At 37.5% G+C, this 19298-nt stretch overlaps 1 protein-coding gene across 1 annotated transcript; it reads left to right on the top strand.

Moving 5' to 3' along the window:
- The first annotated feature begins 1895 nt into the window (after positions 1 to 1895).
- LOC103707182 (AFG1-like ATPase) lies at positions 1896 to 18981 on the top strand. The gene is given in 16 exon segments (XM_039129898.1): positions 1896 to 2062; positions 11799 to 11877; positions 11977 to 12078; positions 12228 to 12335; positions 12337 to 12350; positions 13395 to 13464; positions 13622 to 13708; positions 13818 to 13883; positions 14026 to 14118; positions 14213 to 14269; positions 14373 to 14474; positions 14476 to 14502; positions 14587 to 14677; positions 14812 to 14900; positions 18136 to 18329; positions 18645 to 18981. Coding segments are annotated over 16 exon segments (1452 nt in total). The 3' UTR covers positions 18751 to 18981.
- Positions 18982 to 19298: the final 317 nt, after the last annotated feature.

The following is a 19298-nucleotide window of genomic DNA, read 5'->3' on the forward strand; positions in this document are numbered from 1 at the left end:
TCACTCTACAAGGGAGGATGGAGCTCTTGATGACTCTTTGAATCTGCTGAACCCCTTTTTTGATTCTTGAATGAAGCACTTGGATGAAGAAGATTAGGGCACTTTTGTTTTCTTGTGTACTCTTTGATATTGCTTTCAAAAAGGTTGTTCTATCTGATGAATAGTGCCACTTTAAATAGTCTCCTACATCCATTGAACAAGCCCCAATGCGTTAGAATTCAAAAAACTAGCTGTTACTGACTTTGGGAAGGATAAAAAGTACATCTGCAGAACTAGCCGTTATGCTTCAGCCCGTGTTTGGGGTCGGCTCAACCTGTCCTTGGGTCGACTCAAACATTCCTTGGGTCGATTCTCTCAGAAAACACAGAAACTTGAAATTCAGCCTTCCTTCCCTTGGGTCGACCCAACCATTCTTTTGGGTCGACTCAAAGTTCACTTGGGTCGACTCAACTTCTTCTTGGGTCGACCCTCTCAGTAATTCCAGAGAACCATTTTCTGTCTTCTTTTCTGTCTTGCCTTTGGGTCGACCCTCTCAGGGTTTGGGGTCGACTCAAGCTTGGGTCGACTCAACTACTTCTTGGGTCGACCCTCTCAGTGAATCCAGAGAACCATTGTTCTGTCTTGTTTTGAGGATCTTGATGTTTGGGTCGACTCATGCTTTCCTTGGGTCGACCCAACTCACTGTTCATCTATGCCATTTATGCAGAAGTGTGCCAAATGATTTCTTGATGTGCTGGGGTCGACCCAATCATCCTTTGGGTCGACTCAATCCACACTTTGCTGCATCTCAAGGTTAGATTCATTCAAATAAACAATGAAATGTATCTATATCAATTTATACAAATATTCTGAGAGTAATAGTCTTATAAATGAAGTATCAATTTAACTTATAACATACTCTAGATAATTGCTTGTTAATCATCAAAATAACACTATCATCCTCAAAAACTATATCTATGTGCAGGGAATAGTAAACTGTGTGCACAAAATAGAAAACTGTGCCAGACTATATTAAGTGTTAAAACATTGATTAATTGTATGCCAAGCTTACTTAAATGTGTGCTATACTATATTACCTGTGTACCAAACTTTACTAACCCTAACTACCACTTACTCATTATTTTCTTTTTTTCTTCTTTCGTTTCTTCTTTTTCTTTCCTTCTCTTCTTTTTCTTTCCTTTTTCTTCTCCTTTTTTTTCTTTTCTTTTTTTCTTTTCTTTCCTTTTTCTTCTTTTTCTTTCTTTTTCTTCCTTTTTCTTCCTTTTTCTTCTTTTTTGTTCTTCTTTTTCTTTCTTTCTCTTCCTTTTCTTTCCTTTCCTTTTCTTCTTTTTCTTTCCTTCTCTTCTTTTTCTTTGCTTTTTCTTCTCCTTTTTTTTCTTTTCTTTTTTTTCTTTTTCTTCCTTTTTTCTTTTTTTTTTCCTTCCTTTTTCTTTCCTTTTTCTTTCTTTTTCTCCTTTTTCTTTCCTTTTTCTTCTTTTTTTTTCTTTTTCTTCTTTTTCTTTCCTTTTTCTTTTTTTTTCTTCTTTTTCTTTCCTTCTCTTCTTTTTCTTTCCTTTTTCTTCTTTTTCTTTCCTTTTCTTCCTTTTTCTTTCCTTTTTCTTCTTTTTTTTCTTTTCTTCTTTTTCTTCCTTCTCTTCTTTTTTCTTTCCTTCTTTCCTTTTTTTCTTCCTTTAGTTCATTTATATATATATATATATAATATATATATATATATATATATGCATGTATTTATTTATTTATTTCCCTTTCTTTCTTTTTTTTTCTTCTTTTCTATTTTCTATTTTTTTCCTTTTCTTCTTCTTTCTTTTCTTTTTCTTTTTTTTTTCTTCTCTTTTTCCCTTCTTCTTCTTTCTTCTCCTCCCGCAACGTTGCCGGCGTCGGAAGAGGACCGGGCCATGGCGGACATGGAGGGGGCCCACGAGAAGGGGCCAAGCCACCGCCGCCAGCCGGCCGCGGCGCCTGCAGCAGCCGCGGCAGCCGTAGATGGCCCGCGGAGAATCTTCTCCTCCCGCGAGGCCGCAGCGCCGGAAAGGGGTTGGGCCACGGCGGACACGAGAGAAGGGTAGGTCGTGGCCGGCGACAGCTGCAGACGCCACGGCAGCCCTTCTTCCTCTTCTTCGACGCCTCCCCACCGTGGGGCAAGGGCGGGGTATTCTCGGCGCCGCAGGAAAGCGAGGGGGCTCGGAAGGCTGCTGGGGTGGGGTATTTCCGACGGCGCGGCCGCGATAGGAGGCTCGGGAGGGTCAGGCCGTGGCCGGCGCCGGCCGTGCGGGCCCAACCCTTTTTTTTCTCTTCTCCGGTGGGAATGGAAGATAAAGCAATAGGAATTAAAATATTCTTTGAGGGCATTTTTTGTCTCATAATAAAGTATTGAAATATGGCTGGACTGATTGTTAAACAACCAGTCAACAGAGATTAAATGTTAAGACCGGTCAATAAATGTACCAGTGATCAATTACGCCTATTAAATAAGTTCATTGATTCTATATAAGTACTCAAGATCTATCCAATGAATGAGCAATATGGAACTAAACATACGTTTGTATAGGTTCTTACAAGTTTCAGATCCAGACTTATTTCAAAAGATATTTATTATATTTTACTCTTTATCTATGTATTAATAAACAAAGAATTTGTAAGATTTTTTTGACTATTTATTTTCTCAAAATTTTATTATATCTATTTGTTCTCCCCTCCCATGTACGTCCTCCTTCACCACTGGCAACCACCATCATCGGCACCGTCGACGCCGCCCACACCCTCTCTTTCTCTTGCTCTACTTGTTTCTCTCTCCTGAGTGGCGACCGGTTGTTGATAACCACCGGAAACCTCTCTCTCTCTTCTTCTACCCCTTTCCCCTCTCTCTCTATCCAAAACTTCTCCTCTCGGATTTCACCAAGGACGGCAGCGTGGCTCGGATTTCACCAAGGAGGGGGTGGCAGCTTGGCCAATCACCTCCAAGCTCCATCTCTCTCCCTCTCAGCCAACACCTTGGGCTGGTTTTAGCCTGCAAAGTATTGGTCACGTCAAATTCTGCTAAAACTTACTCTATTTGTGCATGGAGGTGCTTCAGCAAGGCCCCTGTTGGTCTCCCTTGCGAAGTGAAATGGGCCTGATTTCCCCTGAGCAATATGAGATTGGATCTGAAAGTAAGGCCCAGTAAATTTTTATCCTTTGTTTTTTTTTTTAAAAAAAATCTTAGAGAAAACGTGGGAGACTCTTTCATGCTGCAATCATTTAGATTCCATTACTTAGAAATAATTTTGGTTGAATTACAAAGAACATGATATCATAATAAAATTGGAGTCTCCATCCCCAGAGTTGAGCATGTATGTCATAGATGTTATTATCATCGTCATCGTTATTATTAGGTATGTAGGAGCTAACTGCGACGTATTCATTTTTTTTTTAACCTCTAATATCATTCTAAAATTGTTTATGCATAAAAAAAAAATATTAATTTTAATTCCATTTTTTGCAACAAGAAATAACTTTTGTATCTAAGATACTCAAACAAACTTATTGATATTTTGTGGATCATCTAACGCATCATATGATCATACAACTGTAGCTTTTGCTTATCTCGACCTTCTTACTTTTTTTTTTTGTTATTCAATTTAAATCCTGCCGTACATTAACACTAGTGAATTACAATGGCAGGGACTCCCACATGGGAGTACTGAAGTAGAACAACCCTGTCTGAGAATATATAAGGCTTTATTAAATAATTTTTTTTTTTTTCCTTTCCTAATAGACCCAAGTCTAATTAAATTAGCTATATTCATAAACTCTAAATCCTAGTTTTACCTAACTGGGTAAGGTTTATTGTTAACTGCATCAAAAATTTGGGTCCAAATTCTATACCATGATTTAGGGGTTGGGCGGTTTTAGAGAAAGGATATAGCCTATTGTCTTGGGATCCTTCTCATAGATGTTGGTGCATTAATAAAGTCCACAGCTTCATTAGTGTGAACTAGGTTAAATGTTTAATCCATTTATGCATTCATTTTATCCAGACACAATACACGTATTAATAGATGCCACAGCTTCTAATAGATGTCTTTGGAAGTGTTGTTTCAAGATGGGCCTACGTGGAAGGCAATTCAGGCCTCTGGAGCAGGGCTTTGGACCTCTAAGTTCTATTCGGCCTAAGCTTTAGTGTTGCTTCGGCTGTTCAATTTTAACCAGGTGTTACAGTTTTAAGATCTTGGAAAATAAAATGTAAAATCTACACTCCAAAAAATCTTTAATCAAAAAAATGAAAAGAGAAGAAAAGGCCCAAAAAAAAATAAAGAAATAATATCAATAAAACAATAGGTAAAATAATAATCCACAAAATATAACCTCTTGGTTACCATTACATGTAACATGGACAGCCATAATATTAAGGTGCATATAATGGCATGTTACGCTATGCATAATATCTTTTCTCCTGACCTAAGATGTAGAAAAGCATTGTAGCTGTGTTAGATAACATATGCTCGATGTAAACTCAAAAACACAAGGCGCTGCAATGTCGCGAACCTGAATTACTATGTGAAGAACCGCATCTCATCGTACCCAAAAAAAAGAAGAGTAAGACGAAGTAGAAGGAGAAGAATTACATCGTTGATCAGCTATGGTCAGGCACTATGATTGTCGCACCAAATATTAGCCAACAAATCAAGATTAATAAAATAGAATTAAGATTAGTATTATATTGCCATAAAATTAAGATTGTCCGCTTCAAGCATCCTTTTGGAAATTTTCAACACCGAGTCCCATTTGATTAATACATGCCAAAGCACCTCAACATGGCAAGAGGAAAGTAGATAGTACAGATTCCACCATTCTTCTCCAATGATTTTCTAGTCACTTCATGCAGTTTGTGAATTAGGCCTTCAACTTGCCTTTAATATAATCAATAAGTGTCGATTGGCATAAACAACACTACTAACTTTATATGGGAAAGATAAAAGTTACAAACTCAAATTTACGTTTAATGAATTAAAGAAATTATGACATGCAGAACTAGCTTTTTTTTTCTGCACGAGAGGAACTACTTCAAGATGTTTTTTACTTTAAAAATTTGTTTGTTATATTCATCATCTAATTACAGGACACTATGAAGTAATAATTTGTGATTGGCATCGTATATTTCACTTGATGGTCATTGATTTAATGTATAACAATAAGAGATACATCCATATACCTGTACAGAATACATGCATCAAATACATTCTATTGTAGCAAAACTCTAGTCTTTTTTCAGTTCAGTACATGCTTATACATTTTTCATTATTTTTCAAACTACAGTACTTGCAAAAGAAAATATATATTCTATCCTAAATTATACTGGTTTTAATTTCAGTTATATTCGACAATATTTTAACCGCAAAATGGTTACACTCCATGACTAGGCATACTAATTCTTTCACGGGATGAATTGTCTTGCCCAAATGATCTTATAGAATCAAGTTGAGAGCTAGTAATCTTTGTTTATGATTCCGACTAGAGAAAAATAATTTTTTTTTAAGCTACTCAACTCGAAATATCTTATTTCTAATAAGAAAATTAGCAAAGTAAGTATGTATCACCTCTTAATTTTATTAATGATATTAAAAAAAATAAGTTACAAAAGTTCTTTATTTATACTAACGAGGTCCATTTAGGTCGAATTCTTCTTCTTCTAGTTAATAGAAATTACAATTTTTGCAAGAAAGACATGACTAATAAAAATAATTATAAAATTTAAAATTATACAAAAAGTAGGTTTTGACTTCTACTTGATTTTGTTTTGAGGCACTTTATTTAATTCTTTCTAGATCGAGATATATGTCTAGTTAACTATTTTCCTAAAAAGTTTTTTTTTTGACAACCCGTTTTAAGACATAAACGATAGAATTTATCTCTAATCGCTAAGTGCGGCGAATCTTTGGAGATTAGTATTATGTTTTATAAAGTTACTTGATTCAAAAAAATACTTCTAAATCAAATATTATGTAACTAAGTTAAAATCTTCATAAGTTTGACGCATTATTCAGCTTCAAATATAGTAGATTTGGTTTTCAAACTTTATCGAGATCCATCCATAATGATCAGAATGGTTAATAGCAGATTGGATGATCCTTGTGGATCAATTATTCTACTTCAGATTTAAATTAGTCATTTCCCCAGTATATTTCCTAGTTGGCCTTTCTTAGTTGTACTCAAGCTGCATATTATAATCATATTCCCTGTAATTTATCTAATTGCAATATGGTTTGTATATTATAATGTTATTACATTTTATATGTTACATGTTCTGCAAGTCACGGGGTTGAACTTACAATAAGAGAGTAAATGCCAAGCCACCCACATATTTGTTCTCTTAATCAAGTGAAATCATAAGCCAATCAAAGCTAAACATACCTGTAGAATTCATAAAAGAACAAAGATTAGAAAGAAAAAAAAAAGTAGATTCCAAAGCAGTGGGTCTTTCTCTTGTTTCGTTCTCCAATCAACGCGATAAAGTAGTACTCCCAAACTACTGCCACTAAATCCAGCTTAGGTGGACGTACATTCCATTTTAACCATAAAAAATGACCATGGTGAAACACATATTACCTAAATTCTGAACTCGCGATTAAGACTCGGACTACCAGAACAATCTGGTGCCTTCACCCTAGACTAGAACATCCAGAGAAGACGCACACTCCTCGAGGGTCCATATAAAAGAGTCAAAATTTCTACGTCGCGGCTGGGAAATCTTAACTGATAATGCCCCAGTGGGTCCCATGGAATCAAAGCTCATGCCTTCATGGACAAAAACTCCGACGAAACTCGTGGTTCTGCAGCACGTGCAACGCAGGTGCATGTTAGGTGTGCACCTCGTCTCCGTATCCTATGGTATAACCGACATACAGTGGACAGCATTTTTAGTTTTTTTTTATCATTTAATCGCGACAAAGGCGGGGCCCACTTCTCGGGCACATCCACGATGCATACCAGGGTGAAGACCGGATTTGTTTCATCCCAGGATGAAATATTAACTTATTTACATAAATTATAATTTGGATTCAAATTACACACGTGATTGGCACGATTATATATTTTAAATTTAGATTGGTTGATGAGCATCAAAGTGGAAGAGGATTAGAGGATATCGAGGAATGGTATAGTTGAGAAGTCCGATTTGAACCTGTTGCCACCTATGAATATACTTTTTTATAAAAAAAAGTAGGATTTTTTTTAAGTATTCAACATGTGAGGGTCCGTACTGACGTATGTTTAGTCCCACATCGGTTATTCACTGGGTTAGATCTTGGGTACTTATACAGGATCAAAAAATCCAAATAATCTCTTCTAGCTCGCCATTTTTGGATGAGGTCTTGGGATTGTTACAAATAGTATCAGAGTGGATCTAGCCATAACCTATGTGAGCTGGGGGATACTGCAGCACGGATCTATTGGAGCTGACCATAGACCGATCGTGGTGTTTGTAATTAGATTGAATAGATTTGAACCCTTAACCTGACGAGGACGTCAGGGCTTGAACGGTGAAAATATGTGAGGATCCGTCATGGGCGTGTGTTTAATCCCACGTTGGTTATTTGCTGGATAGATCTTGGATATTAATTTTGTTTTTCTTAGCAATGCACACTCATTCTAGAAAGTAGATGTTAGAGCAATTGGATCTACGAATGGCTTAGCATGAGCCAAACACATTGGACTTCTCCATGGGGAGGGAAGAGATAGTCCCCCATATTTTGTTTTGTGCATAAAATCTCTCACATCTGTTCGTCGTTCATAAATTTATATAATAGTATCTAATATGTGCAAGAAAGTAATAATATATTAATCTTAATCAGTTTTAAGGTATAGTAATTTGAGTATTTGTGATAACAAATAATATAAAAGGTTGCTTTTGACTTTTTGAGTCAAGTGCATATGGTGGACTCGCATGCTCTCAACTTATACACGGGAAAAGACGATTCATGTGCTGCCCTTATCGTTCTCTTGCTCCGAACAATTTTGATGAGTGTTCCATGATTTGTCTAATCCTGATCAATTGAGTTTTGCAAGCATGAAACCCTAAATTTTGGTATCTGGTTAACCATAATGCCAATATTGATGATAAGATTCAGACAGCATGGTCTTCTTCTATACCATAATTTGATGAGGAAATTTTGACGGGCATTGTAGGTAGAGGTGCAAATAGATTGAATCGGGTCGTGTCGGGTCTATAGCTACCAATTTTTGACCTAACGGATCATTCGGATCCAGTTGAATCTGGTTCGGGTCAACCCATCCATGCCTTCAGAACTTGTGTTTTGCACCCTTACGGGCTGCAGCCCGCGGGCCTAAACAATTTTATAGAATTCAAGTCGGGTCGGGTCGGGTCACAGGATTAAAAATTTAAAATTATCCAAATTTTAAAATGGTTTAGATCGAATTGGGTCGGGTCTTAATTCAGTAAACTCTGACCCGATAAAATGGATCTAATTTTAGAACCCAACCTAGCTCCACGAGTCCTCCAAAACGGGTCAGATTGGATCGGGTCGGGTTATGGGTTAACCTAGCCTATTTGCAACCTTTAATTGTAGGCTAATGTTGCTTAAGGAGGGGACCGTATCTAAAATGTTGGTGTCCATCCAATGCTGCTCTGGTTTGCTTTAGATAGCATGATGAATTGTAAGCTTTTTCTGATGGTGACTTCTGTTTAAATTCTTGATCTTATCCACTTCCTTCTTTTCTGGATGGCAATCTTAGATTGGAGCAGTCAAAAGAGCTTGGCCAAGGCATAAATTTCAAAAGCCAATTCATAATATTGACATGTGCTCTCTTGTCCACTCATTGCTCAAGGTTGGAATTGGTTGTCATGACAAACTTTAATATTATACCAACTTTCCATATGTGTCCATGAATTGGGGCATCATAAAGTTTTTTTTTTCAACCGATTAGTGTAATAGTAAAACATACATGGTAGATATATTAACTATTCACTTTGAACCTTTATATGCTATGCTTACATGTTTATATTGAACTGTGGTCTATTGTTTCTTTCTTATGTTTGAAAGTGTCAAATATTTAAATCGTATCAAGGTGCTTTAAGACACAATTTGTTAGATATATTATGAATTATACGCACATCCAAATTTCGACACAAATATTGAATTATAATTCAAGACAAAGAGAGTTGCAATAAATTATTTGATCGATTAAATTAACATATATGAATCTTAGGATTTTTTGAATGAAAATTATTTAATTATTAGTTTTTATTTATAATAGAAGGGGGAAATTAGTCATGCAAATTCATAGAGAACTTCCTGTTCAATGAATTTGGAACAGATTTTTCCAGTGAGCAAGAATTTCTTAATCATCATCCTGGCCCATACGGAGAACAGGATCTGGAACCCACTCTAAAATATAGAAAGTGAGAAGCTTGGTCACTGGAATAAATGATTGAATAGTTTAACAGACAAAGGATGGCATGAGTCACAAGTCCACAAACAATTTTTTTTGAAAGAGCAACCCACAAGCATATCGGCCACACACAACAAGAGGTCCAAGGTAGGGCTCAAATCACCTCTACTTGCCTATTCCCATCAACTCCTATCGGAGGACCGTTTGGTTAGCAGAAAAATAAAAAGGCAAAATATAGTCAATAAAAAATAATTTTTTATTTAATTTGAGTTTTCAAAAGATCATAAAAATAAAATTTTATGAAAAAAAATCATAAAAATATGAAAAAACTATTTTTTCATCATTAAAAATTAAAATTTTTTAAAAAAATATTTTAAACCATCAAGATATCTTTTTTAATGAATATAATAAATATTTCATAATTTTTTTCAGTAAAATAGGTGCTCGTTCAAATACAAGCCACTTTGAAATATATCTATCTTTTTATGATTAATCAAGTATACTTAAACCATTTTTTTGATATTATATTTTTAAAAAGTATTTTTATAAAAAATATTTTGATCAAAAAATAAATTTCAGTGACCCAAACAGGGCCCAAATTCATTCGCCCTCTATGGACCACCACAGATTTATCAGTATTCCGAGCCTAAAGAGCCTAAAGAGGCCTCTTTGCCTGGACCGTACTCCGAGCCAGACCCGACCCAGTCTCCGCGCAGACTATCCGACCAGAATCTCAACGAATCAAATCTCGCCACGTAATAAAACCCGGCAACGGAATTCCCACGCGCAAGGAAACCGGCCGCACCACTAAGGCACGTATGCGTCACGCGTCGCTCGAAAGCCGCGCCAACTGGCGCGTGCAAATCCCAAAAGTTTGGGACCCCATAAAAAAAAAGAAAACTCATTCCAACCGTATGATGGTCTCTGTGCGGCATCGCGTTCACCTCGGCCTGCGTAAACGAACGGAGCCGTAGGCGGCTCCCCCACAACCCTCGCGACGTCTAACTGTGGGGCCCATCCCGCGCCAGGTGTAGTGCGAGGTGGCCCCCACTCCGTTCTGCTGATAAAAGGACATCCTGTTCCGGTTTTTAAGTCGGAGACGGAGAGTTGGAAGCTAAAAAAAGGAGGAAGCCAATTAATGGCGTGCCTGCGGATAAAAAGCCGGTTGCCTCCGCTGGAGTCGGAGAACTCCATTGGTGTTCTGAAAATCGTCGGCTAGAATTTAGGGTTAGGATTGGGGTGTTGCTGGTGTCTAGAATCGGTGGAGGGGGGTCGGAGGATCCTTCGATTCCGTTTGGGTTAATTGGTGGGGTCTTTTTCGAGCCGCTGGAGATTGGTTGACTCGATTTCTCTTGATTCCGGTGGCATATTCCTCCTTTTTGTTGCTTTTATTTTGTTCAATTTAATGATCGAGAGCAACCTGACTTTTTTTTTTTTGCTTTCTTTTTGTTTTTTGGAGCTGTGTCGGAGTCTGTTAATTTCGAATATTTTGTGGGAAATTCTGAGTTTTGGATCGAATGGGCGGGATCGAGGTTATGTTGGAACCGGTGATTGTAAAACGGCTGTCTTTTTTCTTTCCTTGACTTGAATTTTATGTAAAAGTTCTGAATTTCTTGGATTTGTTTTTTGCGGGTAAAAAATTGTTTTATGATTTAATTCCGAAATTATCTGCATCTTTTCTATAATAACTTCTTAGTTTTGATGTTTTTATTCAATGCTCGCATCGGTCTTTGTATGCTTTTATCTGATCGCATCCTGGCCTTTGTCCAAAAAGGTGAAATTTTTTCTTTCTAGTTGGGTGTTTTAGGTGCTTGATTGGTAATTTTCTTACCTTTTTTTTCCTTTTGTTGGGTGTTTTAGGTAGGTTAGCTTCTGATTGATACATTTGCTGTTGGTGAAGATGAGAGCATTAGCCGCGATCTCTTCGACAAGTTCGGTATTTATCTCAGCTTCGTGGAGGAGTGCTTTCGTTGAATGGTTTGGGAGAAAATGAGAAAGTTCCGATTTGGTGTAATCCAGCTGCTTTTTCTTTGATCAAACCTTCTTGCGATAAAGAAATCGGTAGATATTTGAACCAGTCTTTGGTCCTCCTGCGGGCTCTGTCGACCACTGTAGCAAATGAAGCAACTGGAGGTTTTCTTCTAACACCCTCTCTCTTTATTGTAAATTTATCATGTTGGAAGAAGCATTTACCTTTGGGAATTCGGATGAGAGCACAACCTTTCCTGGTGCACTGTGTGTAATAGTTTTAAGCAGTTTGAGTTTTTCAGCTTCATTTATGTACTTGATCCTTGGACTAGTAGGAATTGCATGCTCTGATTATTGCATCCTATTTTTGATTTTGGCTCACTAATGGGATCCATCTGTTTTGACATTGTCATTGTTGTTGCTGTCGGTGTTATCTGCTACAGATGTTGGAGAGCTGGTCCTCTGCTGGAGTATGAAAGGAGAACGACATCAGGGGAGCTAGTTGATGGCGACAGTTGCCAGGTGTTAAATATTAAGATTAACTGATGCTTTTTGTTGTGTTTTTGGTTATTTATGCTCCAGGTCATCCTCCCATTTTGATTTCCTAAATTATGATTTCAGGTAGGCACCCTTAGAATGCTGCAAAGACTTTATGAACAGCTGATTGAGCATGAAGGTAGCTGTCAGTTGGATAGATACAAAGCATCCTGAGAAAAACGGGAGGTAATTTATGCATGCAAGAAAGCTTATTGGTATTTCCTAGAGTACATCCCAATTTTGCAGATGTATTTATTGCCTGAACAATTGATTTTTTTCTCTTTCTATCCATCATCCAAGATTTGTAGTCATTGTTCTATATCATTGTTTTTCAGGAGGAGGTGGTTATGTCACGTCTCATTCCCCAGTCTTCATATTCACCAGTCAAAGGCCTTTACCTTTACGGAGGAGTAGGCACTGGAAAGACGATGCTTATGGATTTGTTTTTATGATCAATTGTAAGTTTAAAATGGAGATGCATATTAGGTATTTCGGGGTACCCATTTTAACATTCATGTCTTAGTGTTCTGAATCAATGAAGCTTTAGAGAGACTATTTATGAAGAAAAAAAAATACTTTTGAACATTACTAAGATCACAGTAAGATAATGTTTATTGGTGTTCTCTTTTTCTTTCTGGGCCATGTAATTGGTGATCTTAAAGATTTTATCTTAGTTCAATTGTATCATCAAGTAGTTGGTGGTATTCTAGTGCATGCTTGGAATATTTATTTAGAAAAGCCACATCCTTCAGGTCTTTCACATTTTAAATATGTGCGTAGACTTATTATTCATCATTGCATTGATTTCTTGATTTGAAATCTTTTTTTTTTTGTATTGAATTCTAATGGCAAGTTTATATTTTAACTTGAAGACATGACAAAATACTGAGTTCTTGTATAAGTGCTGTTTCCAAATACATGTGTGCTATGAGGTTAAGGATAATTTGATTGCAAAGAGCATAGAAAGTTCTGAATTTCAGGAACCAAGAGAAATCACATCCATCAGAGTTTTTCTTTTAATTTCATTTGTTTGGTAACCAGATCTTTCCTTTATTAGTTTTTAGGCTGAATAAGAGTGAGCTCATTTTAGTGATTGTTTACTTGGGGTCCTGCATTTCTTGTCCTTCTTGCCATTCCTGTGCATGCTTCAACATATCCATGGGATAGTTACCCATGATTGAAAGAGTAGATGCTATAATGTTGGCAGAGAGCTTGTAAGAAACCTCCAGATTTATGGTTGTGAAATATGCAGCTTCGATTTAACTTCTGAAATTTATGTTACGAAATACATTCTGTAAGATTCCAAACATATACTCATTTAATCAAGTCCTTTAATAGTCTTTTATGATAGGAAAGCTGGCACCAATGTATCTAAGTGCCATGTAAATTGCAAGATACCATAGCAGTAATAGCACTAATTTCTTTTTTTTTTTAATCACTATTTCTGGTTCCTTTTTGCTTCTTAGATCGTTTTGTTTAAAATGATCTTGTTCTTGGGGCAGGCCATGTAACTGGAGGAAGAAAAGAATCCATTTTCATGATTTCATGCTGAGTGTACATAGTCGCCTACAGGTATCTTCAGCTTTAAGATACCCTTTAGTGATCATTGATTAAGGCTGTGAATGTGCATTTTTTCCTCCAGATATTATTAGTTGAATCTTTTTCACTGCTTATTAGTTTTCCCTAATGCACTTCTACATTCCTGGCCTGTAATAATGTATTTTTGCAGATGCATAATGGGGTAGCAGATCCACTTGAAGTTGTTGCAGGAGAGATATCAGATGAGTCAATTCTATTATGTCTTGATGAATTCATGGTACGTAAAAAAATACAGGGGTAGGTCCTTATTTCTGTGTACATTGTATGATTTTGGGTTTTTGTAATGTTGCTTTCTTGCTCTAATGATTGGGAACATGTAATTATAGGTGACTGATGTTGCTGATGCTTTGATACTGAATCGTCTTTTTCGGCATTTGTTCGCCAAAGGCGTTGTATGTAGCTGGCCTTTTTAGTTTCAAAATTGGCAGTTTTCTATCTCTTCACAGTATATTTTTCAATTTAATGCTTAAAACTTATGTTGACCTTGTCTTCTTGCTCTTTTCTATTTTCTGTGTGGGGCACATTGTATTTTAGGTTCTTGTTTCTACTTCAAATCGTGCTCCAGATCAGCTTTATGAAGGTGGTTTACAGAGGGATCTATTTTTGCCCTTCATTGAAACCTTGAAGGTGCAATATTTGGATCTAATTTATCCCTTTTTAGAATTTTGTCTGCCATTGGTTTGAAAGGTCTGCTGATGAATCTGGGTAACTGCTAATGCAGGAAAGGTGTGTAGTGCATGAAATTGGCTCTTCAACAGATTATAGAAAATTGGGTTCGGTAAATTTACATCTTTTCCCTCTTATATCTGTAGCGTGCTTGCAGTTCATTTCAATGCTTACATTTATGCCTTTGCCTAACAAATTTTCTTATCTCGATGCAGGCTGGGGAGGGTTTTTATTTTGTTGGAAAGGTGTACTCTGAACTTCTTAAACAGAAGTTCTATGAGTTAATCGGGCAGGAAATACCTGGCCCACAAGTTGTGGGAAGTTGTTATGGGAAGACAATTGCAGGTCTTTTCCTTTAAGTTCATAATAATTTAGGTCTTCCTATTGCATTGCAGGACAAAGGCAATAAATTTGAGCTTTTCTTTTCAGGTCCCACTGGGAGCTAATGGATGTGCATATTTTCCCTTTGAAGATCTTTGTGACAGACCTTTGGGGGCAGCTGATTATTTTGGATTGTTTAGTGAGTTGTCTTAATCCATTTTGCACATAAATTAAAAGAAATCATATTTCTTTAGAAGCCATATTTGGTGTTCTGTTTCTTTAAGTTAACATGAGCTGCCATTTGTTCTAATGAATAGCATCATCACTATGCAGAAAAATTTCATACACTGGCATTGGAAGGAGTGCCAAAGTTCGCGCTCCATAACCGGACTGCAGCTTATCGGTTTGTCACCTTAGTTGATGTGCGTCTTGATACGATCTTCCTTTGAAGTTTGGCGATTGTGCATTATAAAGCTAGTATTTTACATGTTGAATCTATACGATCTTCTAAAGTCTCTCTCTCTCCATCTTTATCTCAATTATCAACACATTTTTTTTGTATGTACAAGTAGATGAAGTGATGAACTATCCCCAGGAGTTAAGGCTTGATGATTTGACTTATCCATCGAATTTGTGGTATTTAAATCCCCCAATGGATCAATTGCTGTCCTGTTGAACTCATAATATTTAATCTCTAGAACTGCTCTATTGTTCTGCCTGATGGATGAATTCTTGCATTGTGCTTATGACACCCTATGTGCAACCTTGTCTGTTATATATTTCTGAAATAGTTCATTGGTTTTAGTTTCATGCTCATTAAATAAATTCCCTGCTAGTTAAAATAGTTTCAATGTCTTATAATGATTTTAAAGCCATAATCGACTAATATATGTGTCAAATTCTTTTTGATGAAAGTCTAAATAAAAACAAAAATACTAGGATTTTTCCCCTAAAATGATCCTTTCAAGATATCTTTGTATCTTTTCTGGCAAGAAATGTTTAAATAATTTTTTGGGATTAGAGACTTTCTGAGATGATTGGTTTCTTATTTGATTCAATCATTTCTCTTCCCTCAAGAACATTGGATGCTTATAATCTTCTTTTTCAGCAAACAATTCATTGTTAGGCATGACAGGATTACTTATGTTTGATTGATTTCTATAATGTGAAATAATTTTTTAAGCCAGTTATCATGGTTACTCAAGTATATATTATTCTAATCAAATAAAATCTGAAGGTAATTTCTTCAAAAGGAGTGGGTAAATATTGGCATTTGATAGGGCTGTTAACGAGCCGAGCCTCCGCGGGCTCGGCTCGGCTCGTTCTATAAAATATCAGGCTTGGGCTCGGGCTCGGGCTCGGTACTGAGCCTTGTATTGGGCTCGGGCTCGTAAGGCTCGTTTGCCCGGGCCCGCCCCGTCCCCATCCCCATCGTTCGTCGGAGGAGAGAAGAACGAAGGAAAGAAAGAAAAGAAAAGAAGAAGAAGAGAAGAAAGAAGGGGGCGGCCGCGAGCACCGCCGGCACGGGCGCGGCCGCCGGCACGGCCGCGGGGGAGGGAGTGAAATCTGGGGGAAGCCTCGGTGCTTGTTGCCTCCCCCGCCGGGGGCAGCGGCATCGGGGGCGGAGAAGGCCAGAAAGGAGAGGAGGAGGCGGCGGAGCTTCTCGGAGAAGAAACCAAGAGGCGAACCGAGAGGAGGAGGCGGCGGAGCTTCTTGGAGGGGAGGGGGGCATCGGCTTTTGAGAACGGAGAAGAAACCGAAAGGTGGGCTTGGGGGCAAGCCGGCGAGGAGAACGGAGAAGAAACCGAGAGGCGAGAAGAAAGGAGGGGTTGGGATTCTTGGGAAGGTTCTGGAGAAACCGAGAACTCGAGAAGAAAGGATTTAAACGGGCCTTGGGAAGGTCCTCCGCGTCAACTGTTCCCATCTCGGACTGGTCGCCCATATTCTCCTTGGGATTTGGGAGGGTAGTTTGGTATTTCATAAGGGATATTTTGGCAAATGTGTTAACATAGATAGCCCTCATTTAGGCTCGTTTGGGCTCGTGAGCTGCTCGAGCTCGAGCTCGGGTTTGGGCTCAAATTTAAACGGGGCTCATTTTGGGCTCGGGCTCGAGCTCGTTTGACTAACGAGCCGAGCTCGAGCCGGGCTTTTACCGAGCCGAGCCTGAGCCAAGCCCGAGCAGCTCGGCCCGTTGACAGCCCTAGCATTTGATTCCACTTATGATTTTTCATCAAATTTCTTTTGCTGATTTTTTTTTTTTAGTGCGTAAATGCTTGGACTTGAATCCTTGGCGAGTGCATAAAGAGAGATGCCTTTGCATGTTGCTATTTGCTTTTCTCTTTTCCTTGTACATATTCAATTATTTGCATTTCTTTTGGGAAATGTGAAATTTTCAGTCGAAGGCATAAAATCCACATCATATTAGTATGAAAGCTAGAATTAGGATGCTTTGTTATAACGAAACATAGGAGATTCTGTCATCTTTGTTGGTGGTGAAGACTAACGGCATCTTGAATGCAGGGGTTTTATGGCTAGGGAAACCTCAGGCACCAAACAATGAATTTGAAGGATTTATAGGTTCAAAAAGTGTATGTTGTGCATCACACAATGCTAAAAGGTCATCTACTAAATATTAGGAATGTTGCATGCTGACGCAAGTATATGGTGATATTTACAATATGGAAGTTGAGCATGTTTGGAAGATGTGATGAAGCTCATAAGTTTGTTTGGAAATCATCTAGGCATGTACTCTAAGGTGGAGGAAGCATTTTTGCCTAGATGGAGATTATTAGGGAGGATAATTATTTTTGGTGTCTTAAAATCTTCATATGTGATAAAAATCGAAGTTGTGTGGGTTAGAAGGACACAAGAAGATACGTTCATGTTACTAGATCGGAATTATGGTCTCCATCGCTTTGTCTTGAGCTTCATCCTCTCCTCAATGATGCCTTTCTTCATTTTTAGCTCCATCATTTCCTTGATCCTGTATTCAGGCAGAGTCTGTTGTCAAATCCATCTTTTGCCCACGTTTCAACCACTAAATCCTTCAACCAGACAACTGAGAAACCGTGACGCACTTCACTGAACTTAAACCTGGACTTCCATGCATGGAGGTTGCCAAACTGCTGGACTAAGCCCTGGGTAGTATTGCTTTTTGCATTTTCTAGTATATATGCTATTTTGATTATGAAGTTAAGAAGCTGATTGTTCATCTGTTAAATGGATTTGTTAGCTCTTCTTGTTGGGTTTTAACTGGTAGGTTAAATGACAAAACTACTTGCAACCATGAGGATGTGGGATTGATATTTGACATACTACAAACTGGAAATTTAACCTGCATATTCTGCATTTTGGATTGATATTTTATTTGGTTTATGTGGATGTCATGTAGACCAGGCAATGTTGACTGTATTGTATTATTTCACCCATTTCATAATATTCTTAAAATATTCACCAATATGATGGCGTCAGTTGCTGTTGAAAATCCTTACTGTTCTTGTCTTGTGCAATTCGATTGAAACCAAGTTTAATAAAAGTGTGATATTCATCTAGACAGTAATGCTTGTTTTCAGCTGTTCATCATTAATACAGGCCTTTTGCATGCAATATTTTGCTGGGGAAACAACTTTAATATGATATTCTTGTGCTTTTTTACAGGTGATGTATGAGAACAGGGCTAGATTGTTATGTACAGCCGAGGCATCTCCAGTTGAATTATTTGAAAAAATTGCGACTGTGGCTGATGCCCAAAAGATATCTCCAAGAACTTCTTCTAGGTCGCAGAAAAGGGATGATATTGATCTTTGTGTGGACAATGAACTTGGATTTGCTAAGGACCGCACAATTAGTAGGTATGGCTCAACCATCTTATATATCTGACTATGCAGACCTGCTAAAGAAAAGAAAATTAATCCAAATTTTGGATACAAAGATTTGGTGATCAGCTCGAACATTCTGCATTTGACTAACAAAATTTAAAAAATCTAATAGTTATGAAGCAAGTAGCAAATGTTGAAGGGGTTGTCCATTTTTGTTCCATTCCCTTTTATATTCTCTCAGGTTTTACAATGCATTTTTGTTTTTCCATATAAGAAAAAATTGTAATGTTATTTACCCTTTTTCTTAAAATGGGCTCCAAATTATTCATTGCTACTGTTGTCTTGTAGATTAACAGAGATGAACAGCAAGGAGTATTTGGAACAGCATGAGGCCAACTTGCAGAACAAGGCCTCTCAGAATGTAGATGAGAAGGGCGAAGCCTTGCAAGCATGACAACTTGCTCTAACTTAATTATTTATAATGTTCTTATAAGACGAGGCCACCCCAGTCAGTTCAGGAGAATTTTAAATCAATAATGCACCATGGGCCTCAGGTCAGCAGAGGCCTAATCTGTACACCCCGAAAAATCTATTTTTTTCAGAGTTGGGAGGGGGTTAATACCGCACGTCATTTCTATGAATAAAGAAAACATTTATTGCCATAAGAAATTTTTCTATTTGGTCACGTTCAAATTGTAGGAAAAGCTTCCATTCTTCAAGCTTGGATCACCCTGTGCCTTTAACCCTTCCAAAAACCAACCTTTGTTAAGTGAATGAATTCCTTTCAAGCCCCTCATAAACTGTTAGGTGTCAAAGTTTATTTGATATAATTTTGATCTACCATTGTTCAGTGATGGTGAAATGCTTGATTTGCTTCTTTTAGTTTTGCTACAGACGGACAATTTAGAATTTTTTGCATGACTATTTTTTTAAATGTCAAATTTTATATAAATATTCACTCAAAATTGATATTTGTATGTATATCTTCATAAAACACTTGTT

Source organism: Phoenix dactylifera, chromosome 1 (genome assembly GCF_009389715.1).
Source record: "Phoenix dactylifera cultivar Barhee BC4 chromosome 1, palm_55x_up_171113_PBpolish2nd_filt_p, whole genome shotgun sequence".
Classification (NCBI taxonomy): Eukaryota; Viridiplantae; Streptophyta; class Magnoliopsida; order Arecales; family Arecaceae; genus Phoenix; species Phoenix dactylifera.